The following is a 20929-nucleotide window of genomic DNA, read 5'->3' as shown; positions in this document are numbered from 1 at the left end:
ACCTCGCGCCCGGCTCTACCCCCACCCCCACCCCCGGTTCTCTTTGGCGTGCGGGCAAGGCCTACACCGAAATTGGGAACTTGTGTGCTTTCTGATGGGCTTGGAGTCACTCCTGCAGACACCTACTCGATCTGGGTGGAGGAGAGCAAAGAGCAAGGGTTTGGTGTCAGACAGCCGGGCTTGGAAACCCAACTCAGTCCTCCTGCAGCTCCGAGGAGCTGCGGAGAGCCTTGCTTCTCTCACCTGTAAAGCGGAGATGCCAGTGCCTCCTCGGACTGGGCTCTGGCCAGGTAAGACTTCGGTAAGTGCCCGAAGCGCCCGCCCGGAGAGCCGGTTCCCTGCCCTCCCCGCCCCCCTCGGGTGGGTTTCACTCGGCACTGCCACCGCCTCGGCGGGATCAAATTCGTCTTCCCAGAACTTGGCTGTCCGAGTCGGCACTTGGCACTCAGTGCTGGTCCCGAACGTCAGTGCAGTTCGCGTCCCGTGATTTATCTGCGCGCCTGGCCGGTGCGCCCGGGGGCCCCGGCGCTCCATCCGCTTCCGCTGCTCTCCACCTCGGCTCTAGGTGACCTGCTCGCCGCCACGCCGAGGCAAACGTCTGCCCAGCCCCTGGGGACAGCGGGCAGAAAGGCAGTGTTACCCCGCGGCAGGTCGGCACCGCTCCAGAGGCAGGGAAGTGAGTTTGCGCAGTAAGAGGCAGCCCGCTAGAGCACACCGGTCCCCCTGCTCCGGGCGGAGGGGCCACCTCTGTGCCCTTGAGAAAACCACTTCCCCGCCTCGGGGGCTCTGAGTCCACCTGTGTAAGAGAAGGGAGTCGGATTGGAACAAGTTGGCAAATGGGTCGCCTAAGAGCCAAATCGGTTTATAGATAGACTTTATTAAATTGCCCAAGTAAAAAACTGCGGTATAATTATTACAGGATAAAATGCACAGATCTTAAATATTTATCTGACGAAGTTTGTTAACTGTATACGCAGAGTAACCACCACCCAAAACAAGATACAGAACATTTCCATCACCCCAGAATGATCCCACCTGCACCTGTCAACTGCCATCCCCCACCCCTTCCCAAGCAACTGCTTTCTCTTACCAACATTTACACACCTTGTAAAATTTTTTTTTTTAGTTTTGCTGCCTAGAATGGCATTCTTCACAGACGCACCCCCACCCCCGTTGTCCTTCGCTCAGCTCGCTAGGCTCACTTATTAGCCTGGCTCCTCCCTGTAGCCACCTGAGTTTGTGATCCTCAGGAGAGGCTCCCCAAGGCCCTTCAGGTCTAACATTCCATGAGTCTGGTTAAGAAGGGGGCTCCCAAAGGGCTCCCACACCTTCCCCTAGTGAACTCTGGGGCTCCCAAGCCTCGGTTGCATCCCCTGGTGCTCACTGTCCAGAGGTGCCCATCTGAATTCCCCTGTGTCCCTCCTGGCTCACCTGCCCCTGCAGAAACACGTCAGGTCCAGCCTGAACACAGGGCCCGGGCCTGGGTCCACCAGCTGGGAAGAGACAGGACTAGGAAGGGGACGGCAGCCTGTGGATAGAGTGCAAAGTGGACATCTTACACGCTTCGGGGCTCTTTTGGACACGTGTTCTGAGGCATGGAAAATTTCCCACTTGAGGAGCCCTGCTTTTCCCAGATGGAGGCTAGAAGGCTTGTGTGAGAAGCCTGTGGTGCGGAGTTCATGGGTCAGGGGTACTAGGACAGGACTTGGAGACACAGGTGACAAACATGAAGAAAAAAGCTTGCATAGGCATCAGGTCTACAGGGAAGGTGGGACCAGGAGCGTGTGACTGGGGTTCAGCTGCGGCTGCGAGATTGCGTCCACACTGGCTGCAGTGGCCGCCTGGGGCAGGGGGGCACGCAGACAGCAGCATCAGGGGCTCCGTGGCGACAGCAGCTTTGTCGTCAGCGGACTTCCTCAGCATGGTGTTGGGCAGCATTCCTGGAAGCCTTTACCTCTGGTCAGGCCTAGTTCTCTAGCCCGCCCAGTATCCTTTTAATGTATTAATTCCTTTTCTGCTTAATCAGGTCAGGACCAGCTTTGGCTGCTTGTGAAGGACTAGGGCTGATCTCATGAGCTGTAGGAGGGAGAAAGGCAGGATCCCTGGAATCGTTCTTAAGGAAACCCTTCCCAAGGGGCAGGGCAGAACGAGCCCAGGTGGTTCCTGGGAAAGGTCCGGTGTCTTTAATGGAAGAAATAGAGCACAGGTTTTTTCGGGGGTGAAGAGAAACCAATCTCTGCCCATCCCGTCTATACACAGAACACCTGACTAGACCTTAGCTAATGGTGGTTGAGGCGGGGTGGAAAGACCAGAGGCCAACAGCATGAGTTTGGTGGGCCTCGAGATACACCGGTGGTTTCTGCTTCCCTCAACTAAGCAGCCCAGATGGTACCAAGTGAGCCTTGGGAGAAGCCGTTTCTGCTTCCATTGTGTTCTCTGCCCTCGCTGGTGGGGGTGCCGAAAGCTGGCAGATAGTTCTGAGGAAGACAAAACAGGCTGGAGACAATCCTGCTGGACCGAGCGTGGGCCGGTGCCGTTCAGTCTTATCAGGAACGAGGTGAGACCAGTCAAGGGCAGACACTCAGGGTCCTGAGAGCCCCACATGCTCAGACCCAGAGCTGATGGTCTATGTAGCTTGTGTACATCCTATCCATTTTGTTTAATTTGGGAAACAGTCTCAGTGAGGAAATATTATTTTTCATTCTCCAGGGGAGTAAAATGAAGTTGAAAAAGGTTGTCTACGACTCCCCTAGTCATTTCTGGAGCAAGATAGGCCCTCAAATATGTGTAGAACGAGGGAAGTGACAGGAACATACATTTTCTTTTTCTTTTGGCTTTTATTTTTTTCCTCAGCTTTAGTGAGGCAGGAGTGACATAAATATTTAGATTGTTCAACATTTTGTAAGGTGTACAACATGATTTAATGCATGTATATATTGGGAAATGCTTAGCACAATCAAGTTAATCTAGTCATCACCTCACACAGTTACCATTTTGTGTGTGTGCCTGTGTGTGGTGAGAACACTTCAGACCTACTCTTCGCAAATTTCAAGTACAGAATACAATGTCATTAACCATGCTGTACACTCCATCTCCAGAATTACTCATTTTATAACTGAAAAGCGTGTACCCTTGGACCAACATCTCCCCATTTCCCCCACACCCAGTCCCTGATAACCATCATTCTCATTCTAGGAATTAGACTTTTATTTAAGATTCTACACATAAGTGAGATCAAAGGGCATTTGTCTTTCCCTGTCTGATTTTATTTCACTTACCATAAGGTCCTCCAACTTCATCCATGTTGTTGCAAATGGCAGAAAGTCCTTCTTTTTACAGTTGCATGATATCCCGTTGTGCATATATGTACCCCATCTTCTTCATTTATTCATCCGTCTACAGACGCGTGGTTGCATGTCTTGGCTGTTGTGAATAATGCTGCAATGAACATGGGAGTGCAGACATCTCTTCAGGATACTTATTTCCTTTGGATATTATACCCAGAAGTGATATTGTTGGATCATAGGGTAGTTCTATTTTTAATTTTTTAAAGAATCTCCATGCTGTTTTCCCATAGTGACTGCACCAATTTACATTCCTACCAACGGTGCTCGAGGTGCTCGAGAGTTCCCGTTCTTCCACACCCTTGCCAACACTTATCTCCTGTCTTTTGATAACAGCTATGCTAACAGGTGTGAAATGGTATCTCATTGTGGTTTTGATTTGCATTTTCCTGATTAGTGATGCCGAGCACCTTTTATGTACCTGTTAGCCATTCTTCTTTGGAAAAATATCTATTCGGTTCCTCTGCCCACTTTTTAATTGGATTGTGTGTTGTTGTTTTTTTTAAATATTGAGTTGTGTTCTTTGGATACTAGCCCCTTATCAGATCAGTGATTTACAGATACCTTCTCCCATTCCATAGATTGCCTTTTCATTTTGTTGCTGGTTTGCTGTGCAGATTTTTGGTTCGATGTAGTCCCACCTGTTTATTTTTGCTTTTGTTGCTTTTGCTTCTGGTGTCTTTTTGATAGATCTTCATTGAGTAACAACACAGTAGGGGTTTGGTCCTCATGAGCCAATACCACCCCTGGCTTAGGCATTTTCCCTGTGGGATGATACCATATATTTTGTCCCTTAAAATCATCAGAGGGTGTGTTTATATTGTACATAAGGGTGTCAGTTGGCACCCATACTAACAGCCCTACCTCGGTACTAATATGTCTATTCCAGTCCTTTGCCCATTTTCTGATCAGGTTATATTGAGTTATATGAGTTCCTTACATATTTTGGATATTAACTCTTATCAGATATATGGTTTGCAAATATTTCCCCCCATTCCTTAGGTTGCCTTTTCATTTTGATCTCCTTTGCTGTATGCAAGAACATACATTAGCATGATGTTGCCTTTTTTTTTAAAGTTCACACATCTTTTTATTTTTTTATTTTTATTTTTATTTTTTTAAATGATTTTTTATTATATTATGTTAGTCACCATACAGTACATCCCTTGATTCCGATGTAAAGTTCGATGCTCCCTTAGTTGCATATAACACCCAGTGTACCATGCAATGCGTGCCCTCCTTACCACCCATCACCAGTCTATCCCATTCCCCCACCCCCCTCCCCTCTGAAGTCCTCAAGTTTGTTTCTCATAGTCCATAGTCTCTCATGTTTCATTCCCCCTTCTGATTACCCCCCTTTTCTTTATCCCTTTCTTCCCCTACCAATCATGCTAGTTCTTATGTTCCATAGATGAGAGAAATCATATGATAATTGTCTTTCTCTGCTTGACTTATTTCACTTAGCATTATCTCCTCCAGTGCCGTCCATGTTGCAGCAAATGTTGAGAATTCGTTCTTTCTGATAGCTGAGTAATATTCCATTGTATATATGGACCACAGCTTCTTAATCCAGTCATCTGTTGAAGGGCATCTCGGCTCCTTCCATGATTTGGCTATTGTGGACAATGCAGCTATGAACATTGGGGTGCATATGGCCCTTCTCTTTACTACGTCTGTATCTTTGGGGTAAACACCCAGTAGTGCAATGGCTGGGTCATAGGGTAGTTCAATTTTTAACTTTTTAAGGGACCTCCACACTGTTTTCCAGAGTGGCTGTACCAACTTGCATTCCCACCAACAATGTAGGAGGGATCCCCTTTCTCCACATCCTCTCCAACAATTGTTGTTTCTTGCCTTGTCTATCTTTGCCATTCTAACTGGCGTAAGGTGGTATCTCAGTGTGGTTTTGATTTGAATTTCCCTGATGGCTAATGATTTTGAACATTTTTTCATGTGTCTGTTAGCCATTTGTATGTCTTCATTGGAAAAGTGTCTGTTCATATCTTCTGCCCATTTTATGATTTGTTTATTTGTTTCTCGTGTATTGAGTTTGAGAAGTTCTTTGTAGATCTTGGATACCAGTCCTTTATCTGTGGTGTCCTTTGCAAATATATTCTCCCATTCCGTGGGCTGTCTCTTAGTTTTTTTGACTGTTTCCTTGGCTGTGCAGAAGCTCTTTATCCTGATAAAGTCCCATAAGTTCATTTTATCTTTTATTTCTCTTGCCTTTGGAGATGTGTCGTGAAAAAGGTTGCTCTGGCCGATGTCATAGAAGTTGTTGCCTATGTTCTCCTCTAGAATTTTGATGGATTCCTGTCTCACATTGAGGTCTTTCATCCATTTGGAGTTTATTTTTGTGTATGGTGTGAGAGAGTGGTCAAGTTTCATTCTTTTGCATGTAGCTGTCCAATTTTCCCAGCACCATTTATTGAAGAGACTGTCTTTTTTCCACCGGATGTTTTTTCCTGCTTTATCAAAGATTAGTTGCCCAAAGAGCCGAGGGTCCATTTCTGGGTTCTCTATTCTGTTCCATTGGTCGATGTGTCTGTTTTTGTGCCAGTACCATGCTGTCTTTGTGATCACAGCTTTGTAGTACAGCTCGAAATCCGGCATTGTGATGCCCCCAGCTTTGTTTTTCCTTTTCAACAGTTCCTTGGAGATTCGGGGCCTTTTCTGGTTCCATACAAATTTAAGGACTATTTGTTCCAGTTCTTTGAAAAATGTCCTCGGTATTTTGATCGGGATAGCATTGAAAGTGTAGATTGCTCTGGGTAGTATGGACATTTTAACTATGTTAATTCTTCCAATCCATGAGCATGGAATATTTTTCCATCTTTTTATGTCTTCCTCAATATCTTTCAAAAGTGATCTATAGTTTCTAGCATATAGGTCCTTTACGTCTCTGGTTAAGTTAATTCCAAGGTAACGCATGGTTTTTGGTGTTATTGTAAATGGGATGGATTCCCTAATTTCTCTTTCTTCAGTCTCGTTATTCGTGTATAGAAATGCAACTGATTTCTGGGCATTGATTTTGTATCCTGCCACCTTACTGAATTGTTCTATAACTTCTAATAGTTTGGGAGTGGATTCCTTTGGGTTTTCCATATAGAGTATCATGTCATCTGCAAAGAGAGACAGTTTGACTTCTTCTTTGCCGATTTGGATACCTTTGATCCCTTTTTGTCTTCTGATTGCTGTTGCAAGGACTTCTAGTACTATGTTGAATAATAGTGGCGAGAGTGGGCATCCTTGTCGTGTTCCTGATCTTAAGGGAAAGGCTTCCAGCTTTTCCCCATTGAGAATAATGCTTGCAGTAGGCTTTTCATAGATGGCTTTTATGAGATTGAGAAATGTACCCTCTATTCCTACACTCTGAAGGGTTTTAATCAGGAAAGGATGCTGTATTTTGTCAAATGCTTTTTCTGCATCAATTGAGAGGATCATATGGTTCTTGAGTCTTTTCTTGTTGATATGATGTATCACATTGATTGATTTGCGAGTGTTGAACCATGCTTGCATCCCAGGTATGAATCCCACTTGGTCATGATGGATAATCCTTTTAATGTACTGTTGGATTCTATTAGCAAGGATCTTGTTGAGGATTTTGGCATCCATATTCATTAGAGAAATCGGTCTGTAATTCTCCTTTTTGAGGGGGTCTTTGCCTGGTTTGGGGATCAAGGTAATATTAGCCTCATAGAATGAGTTTGGTAGCTTTCCTTCTGTTTCTATTTTTTGAAATAGCTTTAGGAGAATAGGTATTATTTCTTCTTTGAATGTTTGGTAGAATTCCCCAGGAAAACCGTCTGGGCCTGGAGTTTTATTATTTGGAAGGTTGTTTATCACTGACTCAATTTCTTCATAGTTAATTGGCCTATTTAAGAAATCTATTTCTTCCTGTTTCAGTCTTGGTAGTTTATAGGTTTCCAGGAAGGCCTCCATCTCTTCCAGATTGTTTAGTTTTTTGGCATATAGCTGTTGATAAAAGTTTCTAATAATCCTTGCAATTTCAATGGTGCTGGTCGTGACCTCTCCCTTTTCAGTCATAATTTTAATAATCTCAGTCCTTTCTCTTTGTTTTTGGACAAGTTTTGCCAGTGGTCTATCAATTTTATGGATTCTCTCAAAGAACCAGCTTCTAGTCCTGTTGATCTGCTCTACTGTGGTTCTGGTCTCTAATTCATTGATTTCTGCTCTAATCTTGGTCAACTCCTTCCTTGTCAGTGGGTTAGGCCTGTCCCTCTGTTGCTGTTCCAGTTTCTTGAGGTGAGAATATAGAAACTGCATTTTAGATTTTTCTATTCTTTTGAGTGAGGCTTGGATGGCTATGTATTTCCCCCTTAGGACTGCCTTTGCAGTATCCCATAGGTTTTGGACCGTTGTGTATTCATTCTCGTTGGTCTCCATAAATTGTTTAATTTGTTTTTTGATTTCCTGGTTTATCGAGTCATTCTTGAGCAGGATGGTTCTTAGCCTCCAAGTGTTTGAGTTTCTTCCAGGTTTTTCCTTGTGGTTGAGTTCCAATTTCAGAGCGTTGTGGTCTGAGAATATGCAGGGGATAATTTCAATCTTTTGGTATTGGCTGAGACCTGTTTTGTGTCCCAGAGCATGATCTATTCTTGAGAATGTTCCATGGGCATTTGAATAGAATGAGTATTCTTTGGTTCTGGGGTGTAGTGTTCTATATATATCTATGAGGTCCAACTCGTCGAGTATGGCATTCAAAGCCTTTGATTCTTTGCTTAGTTTTTGCCAGGGTGTTCTGTCTATTTCTGATAGTGGGGTGTTGAGGTCCCCTACTATTACTGTGTTCTTATCTATATGTCTCTTTATTTTGGTTAAGAGTTGGCTTGTGTATCTTGCTGCTCCCCTGTTGGGGGCATATATATTAATAATTGTCATATCCACTTGTTGAATACTTCCTTTAAGAATAATATAGTGCCCTTCTGTATCTCTCTCTATGGCCTCTAGTTTAAAATCCAGTCTATCTGATATGAGAATTGCTACTCCAGCTTTCTTTTGAGGTCCATTTGCGTGGAAGATGGTACTCCATCCCCTTACTCTAAGTCTGAATGCATCTTTGGGTTCAAAATGAGTCTCTTGTAGACAGCAAATGGATGGGTCATGTCTTTTTATCCAATCTGCAACCCTGTGGCGTTTTATGGGAGAGTTTAAGCCATTTAGATTGATAGAGATTATTGACAGATATGATTTTAATGATGCCATTTCTCTTTAAAGTCTTTGTATCGGTTGTGACTTGCTGCTCTGTATCACTCTTGGGGCCTTTTTACCTTTATAGAGCCCCCCTTAATATCTCCTGTAGGGCTGGTTTCGTGGTTACGAAATTGGTTAATGATTGGCGATTTTGGAACGTCTTTATTTCTCCATCAATTCTGAATGACAGCTTTGCTGGATAAAGGATCCTTGGCTGCATGTTTTTCTCTGAAAGAGCTTTAAAAATGCCCCCCCAAGCCTTTCTCTCATTCCAGGTCTCTGTAGACAGGTCTGACGTAATCCTGATACCTTTGCCTTGGTACGTGAGAAATTTCTTTGCCCTGGCCGCTTTCAATACTGTATCCTTGGATCTAATATTTGCGAATTGCACTATGACATGCCGTGGCGTAGGTTTGTCCTGGTTGAGCTTGGATGGGGTCCTCTCTGCCTCTTGGACACGAATGCTTGTTTCCCTTGCTAGATTAGGGAAGTTTTCAGCTACAATTTGTTCAAATATCTCTTCTAGACCTCTGTTTTTCTCCACCCCTTCAGGGATGCCGATGATTCTGACATTGGATCGTTTCATAGAGTCAGTAATCTCCCGTAATCTACATTCGTGGGCGTGGATTTTTTTAAGACCAGCTTCTATTTTCGTTTTTTCTTCTACTAACCCATCCTCCAATTCGCTAACGCGTTCCTCTGCCTCGGTGACCCTGGCCGTCAGAGCCTCTAGTTTTGACTGTATTTGGCCCATAGAATTTTTAATTTCTGTCAGATTCGCTCTCATTTCTGCCCTTAGGGATTCTATATTCTCAGCAACGCTTTCTCTGATGCTTTTTTCAAGTTTACTCATCATCTTGACCATTGTTGCTCTGAATTCCATTTCTGATAATTGGGATACATCCATATGTATTAATTCTGTGGCCGAGGCCAATTCTGTGGCAGAGGCCACAGACTCATTATCTTTTCTTTGCTGGGGGGGACTTCTCCTTCTCGTCATTCTGATGAAGAGAGATTGCAGGGTTGTCCAGAGCCCAAGTGTTGACTGGGACCCAGGCCGTGCGCCCTTGTTTTATAGAGATCTTAGGGATGTGGGCTTCTTCCTTAAAGAGTTTATTTATTTATTTGAGAGAGAGAGAGACAGTCAGCAAGAAAGGGAACCCAAGCAGAGGAGTGGGAGAGGAAGAAGCAGGTTCCCGGTGGAGAAGCCCGATGAGGGACTCCTTACGGAGCGTTGTGATCACACCCTAATCCGAAGACAGGTGCTTGGTGACTGCGCCACTCAGGCGCTCCGGGTTGTGGGCTTCTTGATTTTTCAGCCTGCCTTCTGGGGGAGGGGCCTGCCTGCCGGTACTCAGAAAACCCTGTTTGGGTAGAGTCTCTGTGTCCCTTGCGAGGGGGGATGGGGATGGGCACCCTGTGAGCCGGTATTTCCGGGCTTTTGTTCTCTGGCGGCTTTCCCTGGCGGTTTGCTATGCCTCTTCTGAGAGAGCAGCAGCGGCTGAAATTCAGCCTCTGTCTCAGAACAGAGGGATCGCGGATCGTTCTCCACTGATGTTCTGGCCACTTTAACTCTGTTTCTGTTGGTGCTGCTCAACCCTGCAGCATCCCGGGCTGTGCGCCCCACACCCGGCGTCCCAGCCCTCACTTCCAGGGCCGGCACGTCTCTGTCCTTTGTGTTTCCAACCCCGCCCGCCGCCAGCCGCCCCGCGCGGGCTCCCGGAGCTCCCCGTCTCAGTCTGGTGTCTCACGGGTGCTGACCGCGAGTCCGCCTGCTCCCCCGTGCAGGTGGCCCTCCAGCCGCCAGCCGCCCCGCGGACGCTCCCGGAGCTCCCGGTCTCAGCCTCGATCCAGTGAGCACACCGGAGCTCCGGAGCTCCGTGAGATGCTTGGTGGTGCACGCTCCCGGCTCACGGACTCAGTCTGCCGTTTCCAGAGTGCGGGTCCGCGGTCCGCCCGCTCCCCGGTGCAGGTGGCCCGCCAGCCGCCCTGCGCGCGCGCTCCTGGAGCTCGCGTTCTAAGTCTGTTGTCTCGCGGGTGCCGTCCGCGAGTCCGCCTGCTCCCCCGTGCAGGTGGCCCGCCAACCGCCAGCCGTCCCGCGTGCGCTCCCGGAGCTCCCTTCTCAGCCTGCTGTCTCAAGCGTGCGGGTCCGCGGTCTGTCCGCTCCCCCTTGCAGGTGGCTACCGCTTCCCGGCGCCCTGACACGGCGGCTCCCTCCCCCTTCTGTTTAGCTTCCGATATCTGTGCGCGGTTTCACAGCTCCCCGCTTCGTACCTCAATACTCAGCACTGGAGATGTTCATTTGTAGAGATCCAGATGTATCTTCCTGCATCTCAGGCTGATTCTGTGGGTGTTCAGAATGGTCTGGTAGATATCCAGCTCGACCCGGACCAGCTGAGAAAGGGTCGCCTACTCCTCCTCCATCTTTTCTCCTCCTTGCAGAAAGTGGTTGCCTTTCTGTTCATAGAGTTTCTGCTACTCTTTTCTTCATTCTCCAGTTGCATTCATAGGTATTCGGAATGGTTTGGTAGCTCTCTCGCTGAATTCCTGGGACCAGACAAACTTTAGGTCTCCTGCTCCTCCGCCATCTTGGAACACTGAGCTGGAGCTCAACTCCTGTTTTAAACTGGGTTCTTTGCCGAAAGTGGTGGCTATTCTGTTCTTAGAGTTGCTGCTATTCTTTTCTTCATTCTCCAGTTGAGTTTGTAGGTGTTCAGAATGGTCTGATAGCTATCTAGCTGCATTCCTGGGACCAGACGAAATTTAAGCCTCCTGCTCCTCCGCCATCTTGGACTCCTCCCTTCAGCATGATGTTGCTTTTATCCAGAGTCTGCAGGCTCGTGTGATAGTCACCACTGTCCCATGAGACAGGTATTAGCACGACCACAACACATGACCAGCCCATGGTAAGGAAATGTGTGACTATCAACTGGGATCCAGCCCACTGATCTGACACTTCAGCTAGAGTGAGCCAGAGTCTTAACCCACTCCAGTCAGGAATGGGCACAAAGACATTCTCAGACAGGAAAGGGTGACAAGGGTCTCCCTGGAGTCACATCCTGATCGGGCCTCAAAATCTCCCAGCAACCGGGACAGAGCAGTTCTTCCCATAGTGCAGCCTCCTCAGCTCCCAGCCCTCTTCGTCCCCACCCCACTCTCAGGCGGGCCAGGCTGCTGCCAAGTGAAGGACCCAGGAATGTGCCTATGCGAGGTTCCCTGGGCTGCCCTGGCACCAGTGTCGGGCTGCTGGCTGGACCCAGCACAAGCGTCCCAATGGGGCCAAGAAGCAGAAGAGGCGGAAGAGATCTGGGCTCCAGGCCAGGCCCTCCTGCAGCATCAGATCTCTCCCACGGAAACTCTTTCCCTCCTCCCACCCTAACTCCCTCCCTGGGGCTCCTGGCCCGGATTGCACAGGGTATGGCACTAACTCAGAAGGAACGACACCACCATCACTCGGGTTATCTTTGCTCGGTTCCCGGGGACCTTTGCCCTCTCCCATCCTGGTACAGGTCTGTCTGCCTCATTTGGAGTTTTCCTCTCCGTGTTTGCATCCCTTCCAGACTGTGAGCTCCTTCAGGACAGAGTCCAGGGCCTATAGTAGGTGCTCAGCAAACACTTACTGAATCAGTTTGTCTCCACCTGGCCCCATTCAGGTGCTGCAGTGTCTTGTCTGTTTGCACACCAAATGGAGCCCGACCCCTCGGGCCTCAGCTTTCCCTCATGAGCATAAAACAGGATCTGTGGTGTGGTGGAGAATGTATAGGAGAAAGCCATCTGGAGATGGCAGGCTTGTTGCCTGCTTTTAGAGTTAGGAGGGGTGTAAATCCAGGCTCTGCCATCAGTGGTGTGAACTGAGGACAATCACTGGGCATCTCTGGGCCTCAGTGTTCTCTCAGCCCCACTGGATCCCATTCCTTTGTCCCAACCTGTTGTCCGGGCTCCCCCTTCCCTTTCCCCCCCAACTCTGCCCCAGCCGCACTGGGTCTGATATTCTGAGAAGCCACCAAACTTTCACAGTTCCTTTTCACTTGCTGTGCCCTCAGTCCAGAGTGCTTTTCTTCTCATCTCCCCAAAAATCCGACTGCGAGATTCAGCTTAGATGACATCACTTTTGTGATGCCACACCCCCTCCCCTTCTGAGGTTTTAAAGACCGATCTCTTTTTATTGTATTGTATTCCACTTTGACTGCATTTTCTAAGGCCAAGCGTGGGTCTTAGACTCCTTTACCTGCACAGGGCTTGACTGCCCCGCAGGGGAAACCAGGAGGGAGGGGAAGTGGGGTATGGGGGAACCACATGCACGTTCGAAGCCAGCAGGCCAAGTTAAGGGGCTGGGGGAGCCAAAGGAGAGAATGTGCTGGCACAGACCAAGTGCCCTGTGTCCAGGCAGCCCCGTGTGTGAGATGCCCTGAGCTGGGAGAGTCTCGCATTAGATGACATGGTTCTGTTCTCATCGGCAGGGTCAACCTCTTGCTAGGCTTCTGCCCTCTCTCTGCCAGACGACTGCTCACATGCGAGGCTGCCAATGTAGACGTGTTTCCGGGAGTGGCCCAAGGACCTTACCGCCCTGCCAGCCAGCCAGCCGCTTCCTAGCACTAACACGGTCCCTTGGCGTCCACGGGCATTGCTGTGGGCAGCACACTGCTTAGAAACACTGAAGGTATTTGGTGCTCCCCCTCGTGGGTGATGTGTGGATTAAAATGTACACATTCATTTGGCTTCTAAGAGCAAGTATATTTCACTGGGGGAGAGAGATGTGTTCAGTCTGGCCAACAGGCCCAAAGCCATTTTTGTTACAATCCCACACACTTCTCCCAGAACGTCTGAGGAAGAGCCAGGGGGCCGGCTTTTCATCTGGAACAGAATTAGCAATTCACTGGATCAGTGCCAGGGGCTCCACGTTTACTTGATTAAAGACCTTGGGCAAGTTTCTTTGAAACCCTCATGGCTTCATATACCAAAAAGGGGCCCTGCCAACTCTCGGCATCGTGCTACCCTTGGAATGCTTTCTCCAGGTCCAACAGGCTTCAGGGACAACATCCCTGATGTGCTTTTCTGGTTTCTCCAAATACTGAGCAGGGCGAAGTTAGGGGTGGAAGAGAACGGGAGGGAGGGTCTCCTCTCACACCTGCCCCTCCGGCTCCACTCTCCGCCTTCACACAGGGCCCAGACAGCGGCAAGCGGTGGAGGGTGAGACTCCAGTGAGACAGTGACTACAGAGGTTCCACGTACCACGACAGGTGCCCTTAAGTAAACCGGAGTGCAGGGGGCATAGGAGTTTCGGAGAGGGAGAACCAAAGGACAGAAGGAAGACTGAGCTCCCACCTGGCCCTCGGTACACAACCGTAACTAACACAGGGGATGACAGGGGGGGGAGGAAATCTTTGGGCCCCAGCCAGGAAGTGGGGGAGACAACCAGGGATGAGGGAGGAAAAAAGCCACCAAGCTCTACCTTGAGGTTCCAGAGGAGCCTCTGGAGCACAAGGACCTCTGGACCACCACATCCACGAATCGCCCGAGTGACGACAGAAACTCCAGAGGCCAGGAGGGACTGCACCTGGGACAGCTGCCAGTGCAGCAGCAACCACTGAGACCCTGGCTAGGTCCGATTATCCGTGCAATTTTAAATCTGGAAGCACAGACGTCACCGAGGGAACGGACACCTCTCACACACCACCTGTTGGTGCCTCCTCCGTCCTCGAGCCAGTCCGTGGCACTGTCTACGCAGGGTCCACGTTCTCTCTCCCGCGCCACCAGGTCTCTGGGATGGTCCTGCTCAGATAACCGCTCCCCACCACTCCACAGCTCACTCTGCTCCACCGGTGATTCAGCGCGGGCCTCCTCTCCCTCTGGATGTGGTCCCCGAATCCTTGCTCAGGGTTCCTGGCCCCCATGCGTTCCCCGAGCATGCTGCACCTGCCTCCCAGTACTACTGGCACCTGTGTCTTCTTGTTGAATCCCTCTCAGAACCACAAGCTCTTTCGGACCGGAAGTGACCCCTACTCCCTTTCGAACACTCAGCACCTACGAGTGCCTGGTCTGCAGGAAGGGCTCAGTGGCGAGTTAACGCTGCTGAATGAAGAGGTAAGTGGAGAAGAGGTAGGGCTCAGCTTACGCCCCATTCCATCTCTGGATAAAATAGGATCTGCGCTCTCTTACACTTGACGGCCCTTGAAGTATCATCTGATGGTAGTTATCAAGTTCTGCCCCCCAAGAACATTCCAGATAAAGGCAAACATTCAGTTCCTTCCACACCTCCTCTAACACTCTGGCTTCTCATCCTGTCTCCACTGGGCTCCCTCCTCTGATGGCTCTCGTATTTGTCAGGAGCCCTCCATAGAGAAGGCAGTCAGAATGGGACATGTCTTCCCTCACATTCCTACCCAAGTTTAGAAAACTGGGCGATGGCTAACATTGCAACAGAAATCAGCAGCGGAGCCAGAAGTGGGATCCAGATGTTCAGGCCCCTGGGTCAGGCACACGGTACCTTACTCACATTAACCAGTCGTGGATTAGGAGCCCAAACCCAGTTCATTTCCCTCCTGTACACTCAGGACCGTGTGCGGACTCCTTGCCTCGGTGAACGCGGGGAGAGCCAGATGCCCAGGCAGCAGCTGGCTCTGCCGCTGGTTAGGGCAGTGCCACAGATCCATGCCACACGCCACAGCAACTCATTTTGCAACACGTATTTATTGCGAGCTTCCTGGAGCTTGTATTAAGTAGGGAAGGACAAAGTAAGGATATATATTATAAAGCAGATTAAAAGGCGACCAGTGCTACAGAAAAAAAAATAAGAGAACAAGGTAAGGTGCACTGGGGCAAGATGGGGCAGATTAGTTTTAAATAGGGTGGTCACAGGAGGTCTAACTAACTGAAGGAGACTTCAGATCAAGGCTGGAGGGAGGTAAGGGAGCTGGGAAAGGGCACTTTAGACACAGGGATGGGACACAAGGTCGCTTACTTCTGACATTATAAAAACGACACTGTAGGATGCTGCCCTTAGAGGAGTTAGAAACAAATTTACAAGCTGCACTTCTATTAAAATATCTATTTCTAGGGGCAGGTGTTCACAGCCTGTATATACTCCTAGAACAACTCTGCCCTTTGACTGAACCCACTGTGTTCGGGGTCTGTTGCTTTTTTTTTTTTCTGGGCGTATACTACCTTCCTAAATATTTTTTAACAATGATGGAAAAGCAAAATAAAAGTCAATGAATTAGTATCTTTTGGGACAGTGGTGTATTGTGTCCTTCATCTCCCTTTCTCCTTTGCATCCCTCCTTCCCTAAAGGATCTGCATATAGGGGTCACATCTTTCCCCTGCCCTTGAAAGCTTTTCATTACCTTTTCAGATATTCAAATGTGGGTCAAGTCTAGTCATCAAACAGAAAAACAACCTGCCAAGAGATTAAGTAATGAGCCACTCACATAAGGTATCCACTAATAAAAATTTAATATCATAAAACAGATCAGAAAACAGCAAAAAAAATTTTTTAACCTTCACAATTAACGTGGAAAGAGACAAAATTATAAGGCAGCCATCCATGGAATGATTTCATGTTTACGAAGGATCCAGAAAAGGGGACATTTAAAATCACTGTTCAGGCTACTGAACCAGGGGAACTGCAGTTTTATCCCATGAGACTTCCAACTTGCTAGAAGATGCTATCAGAAAAGAGATCAAAGCCAATTTCCTTGCGTTTGGCTGAGCATATCTAGAGAATTCCCAATGGTTGTCTAGTCCTTTCCTTCAAGTCACAAATTTCCCTCAAGTCTCCTGGGGTGAATCTAGATGTCTCAGGTACAAAGGGTGTGGGGGGGGGTTCCATCATTGGTTTTAATTTCACACCATCTCCAACAGCACTCTTGGGCTCACTCTGTTTTGAGTGGAAATTTTCTAATGGAAGGTGGTTCTCCTGTAGACCACCTTCCACTGCAGCGGTTCGGGAAGAAGCTGGTCAATATTCGCAGTCTCTCAAGGGGCCCTGTAGGCAAGAACATTTTTGGGGGGCCTGGACTGTTGGTAGACAGCTCCCGTTTAGTACCTACCTACCATGGATCTGAGGGGCCATAATACTCCAATGCTGCTGTGTCCTCCTAGTTCTAATCCTTGAAAAAGAGAAAAACCAGGCAGTGACACTTAGAAGTAGCTGGTAAAAAACACAATTTCATCATCTCCTCTCTACAAAGAACTGACCCCTCAAAACAACCACTTCTGTCCTTTCTTGAATGATTCCAAATACAGGAACAAGGCTGACTCAACTGTTTGAATAGGGAGATTAAAAAGGTGATGGGGGGGAAGAGAGAACATGTAGCCTCTGAAGATGGAACTGTTTCCAACTCTCTACACTCTGGTGCAGAGCCTTCGCCTAGAAAAATCTGGCAACAGCGTGCACAGGAAAGCAGCCAGCCCTAGAACAGCGCTGCGTTGGAGAAGTGGGGATGGATACGCAATTCGCTGGAAAACAAGGGAGGGGAATGGACCAGTAGTGTTTTCCACCTTCATTTGCCGTTTAAGAGTGCATTCGGAATCTGAAAAAATCTGTCCCTACCAAGGACATGGGGTCAAACTGCAATGAAGACTAACTCTGGTTATGAGGAAGGAAGGGCCGAGCTCCTCATCAGCTGCATCTCTTTGGTAGCCGACAATTCCGTCTGCAATCACGGCAGCAACTTAAGTATTAGCAATGTTTCCAAAGGTGTGAGAGCATTAAGGCATCTACATCTAAAGGGGCAGTAAACACAAGGGGAAACAGAACTGAAATGGGCCAGTAAGTGACCCCCTCTGTGGCCCCTTCTGGGACACTGCCCAGCACGAGCAAGTTCTTCCCCCCCAGTGAAGAAGGCCTCTGCCACGCCGCTCGGTCCCCTGCTGCCCGGAGGTGCATTTGAGCCCTCTACGGTGACTATGGCTATTTCTGCCTGCTGACCCGGAGAGAAATGAATAGCTCCCGAGGCAGCGGCTCTAAAGTCTGGGAAAGCCTGCAGCTTCTGAGAGCTGTAGGCCTTGCAAGGTTTGCTTGTTAATGTGAGGTTCAGAGGGGAAGGCAAATTTGGAAGTTTGATGGTTCAATCCTTGCCAGAGTTCAAACCCCGCCCCCAGCAAGATATTCGAGCCAAACTTTTAATGATGGCAAGGCACGGCTGAAAGAGGCTTTGGCCACAGAACAAAGGTCTCATCATTGCACGCAACAGTAGGAAAGTGCTGCTACCCAAACCAAACCGGACACTCAGATGTACTATTTATTTAACAAAGTAAATTTCCAGGGAGAATCAAGGCAACCATGACAACTCGAAGGACCAGACGAACCCCCTGACTCCCATAAGTCAGAGCTGTTATCAGGAAAGTCACTCAGACCTTCCAGACTGTACCTTCTGTTGGTTTTAATATCATATGCAATGGTCGCCAGCCACTATACAAAACCATAACCTATTTATGCTACTTTGGTCTACGGCCAGCAGAGGGCTCGCAAGTTCTATTTCCATAGCTGCTGACCCAGTGACAAATCTAGGAAGGAAATAAAGAAATTATAGGCATGCTGGCATATACGTCATATAAAACATTTTACGAACTCCTAAACCCACTGCCCTGAAGAAAACAGTCTTGGTTCCCTCTTTGTATAATGTGTTTTGAAATGGTATAGAAAATCAAAATAAATTAATAACATAGTATTATACACTTAGTTGATAACACAAAGTTTACAGGGATTTTGGCAAATATGGAAAAATCATCCCAGTTGGTTAAACACTTTTACTAATCTCAACTGTTTAAATGACCAGAATATTAGTGATTGTGTCATCTCACATATGAGGAAGTGATATTTTAAGGGCTTAACAAAGTTGCATTTGACACAAAGGTAACTTCATTGAAGGGAATAAAGAACAGAGACAATGTTATCTTCACCATCACAGTTCAAGAAGTGGTTGTCCTGATGAGAATTCAATGCACACAGATACTAACATTGCCACCTGCAGTAAGCAGCAAATTATAGATAGGGAGGAGGGGCTGGGGGGAAAAGTCTGGAGAAGAGCATGGAAAAGATGAAGAGACAAGAGACATGATTTCAATAAGCTTTAAATCAACAGGCAAACACTTCCCCCTTGTCATACATCTTGACTTTCTTCACTGCTCCAGGTGCTATGTGATGCTGACCTAGCACTCCCCATGGGACACCAAGTATTCTCCCAGAGGGACTGCTAGTCTGCTAAGATAAATACGTAAAAAGAAAAAAAGGGACAACATAGGTTTTGGTAATCTTACTTTTAAAAAGATTATGACAAAGATGTCAGTTACTATCCAAATTCACTTAACACCCTTCGTTTCCAAAAGACACTTCCGGATCTGACTGTTCTTGAAGGAAAGCCTGAGTGGGCCTGAACCTACCAGAACTTGGCTCCTCTGCACTGGAGGCAGGTATTCTGCAAAGGAGAACTTGGGAAGAAAAACTAGTCGCCTCCCTCGATGCTAGTCCATCTCTGTTGCTCCCTTTGATGGAACGGCAGGCTCTCTTTAAAGAGGCAGATGCGAAAGAAGGTGTCATCTCTCCAGACATCCTCTTTTCAAAGGACAGCTCTCGAGTAAAAAGTCAGTTTTTCACGTGCCTTGCTGTCATTTTCCTGACTCTTGCCCCAAACAAACTACAATTCCCTTTAGCACTAGGACAGTGGGCATCGTGACCTTTATCAAGGCATGCGGCACAGATGCTAAAGCACCAGGCTTACACGGCGGGAACCATGTTAGGAATCAATGGGTGAAGTAAGTGGCAGAGCCTCTAGACTAAGAAAGAGACTTAGCTTAATGACAGAACACTGTACTTTCATAATTATTATTTCATTGTGAGTATGAAGTTCTCCACTTTGCCTTAAAACAAAATTCCACCTTCCCTGAGAATAGGGTTAAGAGAAACATCAAAACTCAAAATGCCAAGGGCCCTTTAAAAACACAACGGAATGTCTACAACCAGTTGCAGTGCGTTGTTTCTACTCTAAAAGCTTTCCATCACGCCAGGTTTTAATCTCACCTCCCTCTGGACTCTAGGAATACAGGTGGAGATGGGCGAGGTGAGACAAGAGACTGAGGAAGTGAGCACTGTCACGTGCTGGCTGTTCTCTCGGGATGGCCAACAGCCGCGGCTGGAGGCCGGAATCCGACGTTTAATGCTGGTGCCCAACTGACAGGATGAGCGGGATGAGGCAACCCAGAACCAGGGCGGCCACCTCCAGGCGGCTGAGGCCCCTCCCGCCACTGGGGTCGGGTTTGTGGCTGTGCCCCATTCCGCCCACCTCAGGGAGGACATGTACTGTGGCAACATAAAGAAATGTCCCGGCTGAGAAAAGCATGGCCACTCCAGTGGCATTCACCTCTGAAAGGGCTTCTTTACTGCTCTGTGAATTGGCGGGGGGGGGAGAGAGAAAGAAGAAAAATTAAGACAAGTAAAATTCAGGGAGAGGAAGAAGTCCTGATTAAAAAAACCACTCAGAATTCATGACTGCTGCGATATGGGACACGGGGGACATCTTGAGATCAGAGCAATTTTGTTATTGATGAGAAGCTTCCAAATTTAAGACTACTGATGACATACACTATTGCTTTTTCAAACAGCTTCAAATCTGGTTGAACAGGTCTGGCATGTATTATTCTTACAATGGAATCAATGGCATTATTAATGCAAGTATTAAATTTCATACATTCATTTATTGTACTAACATTTAACAAACACCCCTGTACACGAGGCTCTAGGCTGCTGCTTGAGATAAGTGGTAATCGAGACGCAGTACCTGCCCTCACAGAGGCCAGAAACATAAGCTAATCTTGACACAATTAATTTCAACTTTCTCTTTTAAAAAAGTGGACCTATGGACTATGACAATTAATTAAAAATTTAAGAAGAGAATACGCCATAACGTAACATGTAACTGCATGGCTCCAGAATTATACCTTCCTGTCAGAAGTTCTAAAGACTTGCACCGATCAATGAAGTGATAGATAGGGTAATACTTTAAAAAGAACTATATACTGCTTGTTGACTGAAAGAAGAGAAGAGTTTTCAAATGATCAGAGAGGGTTTTTATAATACCTCATTTGTTAGCAATCCAGATCAACAAACCTGATTAACAGGAACTTAATCGTGTTTTAACCACCTCATTTTTCACATGTTCTTTTCAATACAAGTTTTACTGCATCAACTATGAATGGAATGACACTGAGAAGAATCAATGACCTTCAGAGAGAGTACGGGGGAAATCAGTTCCCATGAACTAGCCCTGAGTCAGTTTGGTTCTAAGATTTTCCTCCTGTGGCCACTCAGTTGACACTGGAGTACCACAGGGAGGGTTGTTCAGACCTGCAGCCCCAAGGGACAGACTGGAAGG

General features: G+C 47.5%; 1 protein-coding gene and 1 long non-coding RNA gene across 3 annotated transcripts in view; one reads left to right on the top strand and one right to left on the bottom strand.

Moving 5' to 3' along the window:
• Window positions 1–38: 38 nt before the first annotated feature.
• LOC117796131 lies at window positions 39–15195 on the top strand. 2 transcript variants are annotated; one of them, XR_004620513.1, is made up of 3 exons: window positions 39–290; window positions 13019–13218; window positions 13722–15195. It is a non-coding gene; the product is annotated as an uncharacterized LOC117796131 (long non-coding RNA). The 2 variants fall into 2 exon arrangements; XR_004620512.1 differs by having other exon boundaries at window positions 39–301.
• A 798-nt stretch (window positions 15196–15993) lies between these two features.
• The window catches only part of SLC39A9 (solute carrier family 39 member 9), a 52599-nt gene continuing 47663 nt past the window's right edge, over window positions 15994–20929 (bottom strand). Inside the window, exon 7 of the mRNA XM_002917027.4 lies at window positions 15994–19942. Within this exon, the coding sequence (XP_002917073.1) occupies window positions 19712–19942 (231 nt within the window). The 3' untranslated portion in view covers window positions 15994–19711. The remainder of the gene's footprint in view (window positions 19943–20929) is intronic.

The sequence above is a fragment of the Ailuropoda melanoleuca genome, chromosome 14, assembly GCF_002007445.2.
Source record: "Ailuropoda melanoleuca isolate Jingjing chromosome 14, ASM200744v2, whole genome shotgun sequence".
Taxonomy (NCBI): domain Eukaryota; kingdom Metazoa; phylum Chordata; class Mammalia; order Carnivora; family Ursidae; genus Ailuropoda; species Ailuropoda melanoleuca.
This window is presented reverse-complemented; position numbering and strand designations above follow the sequence as displayed.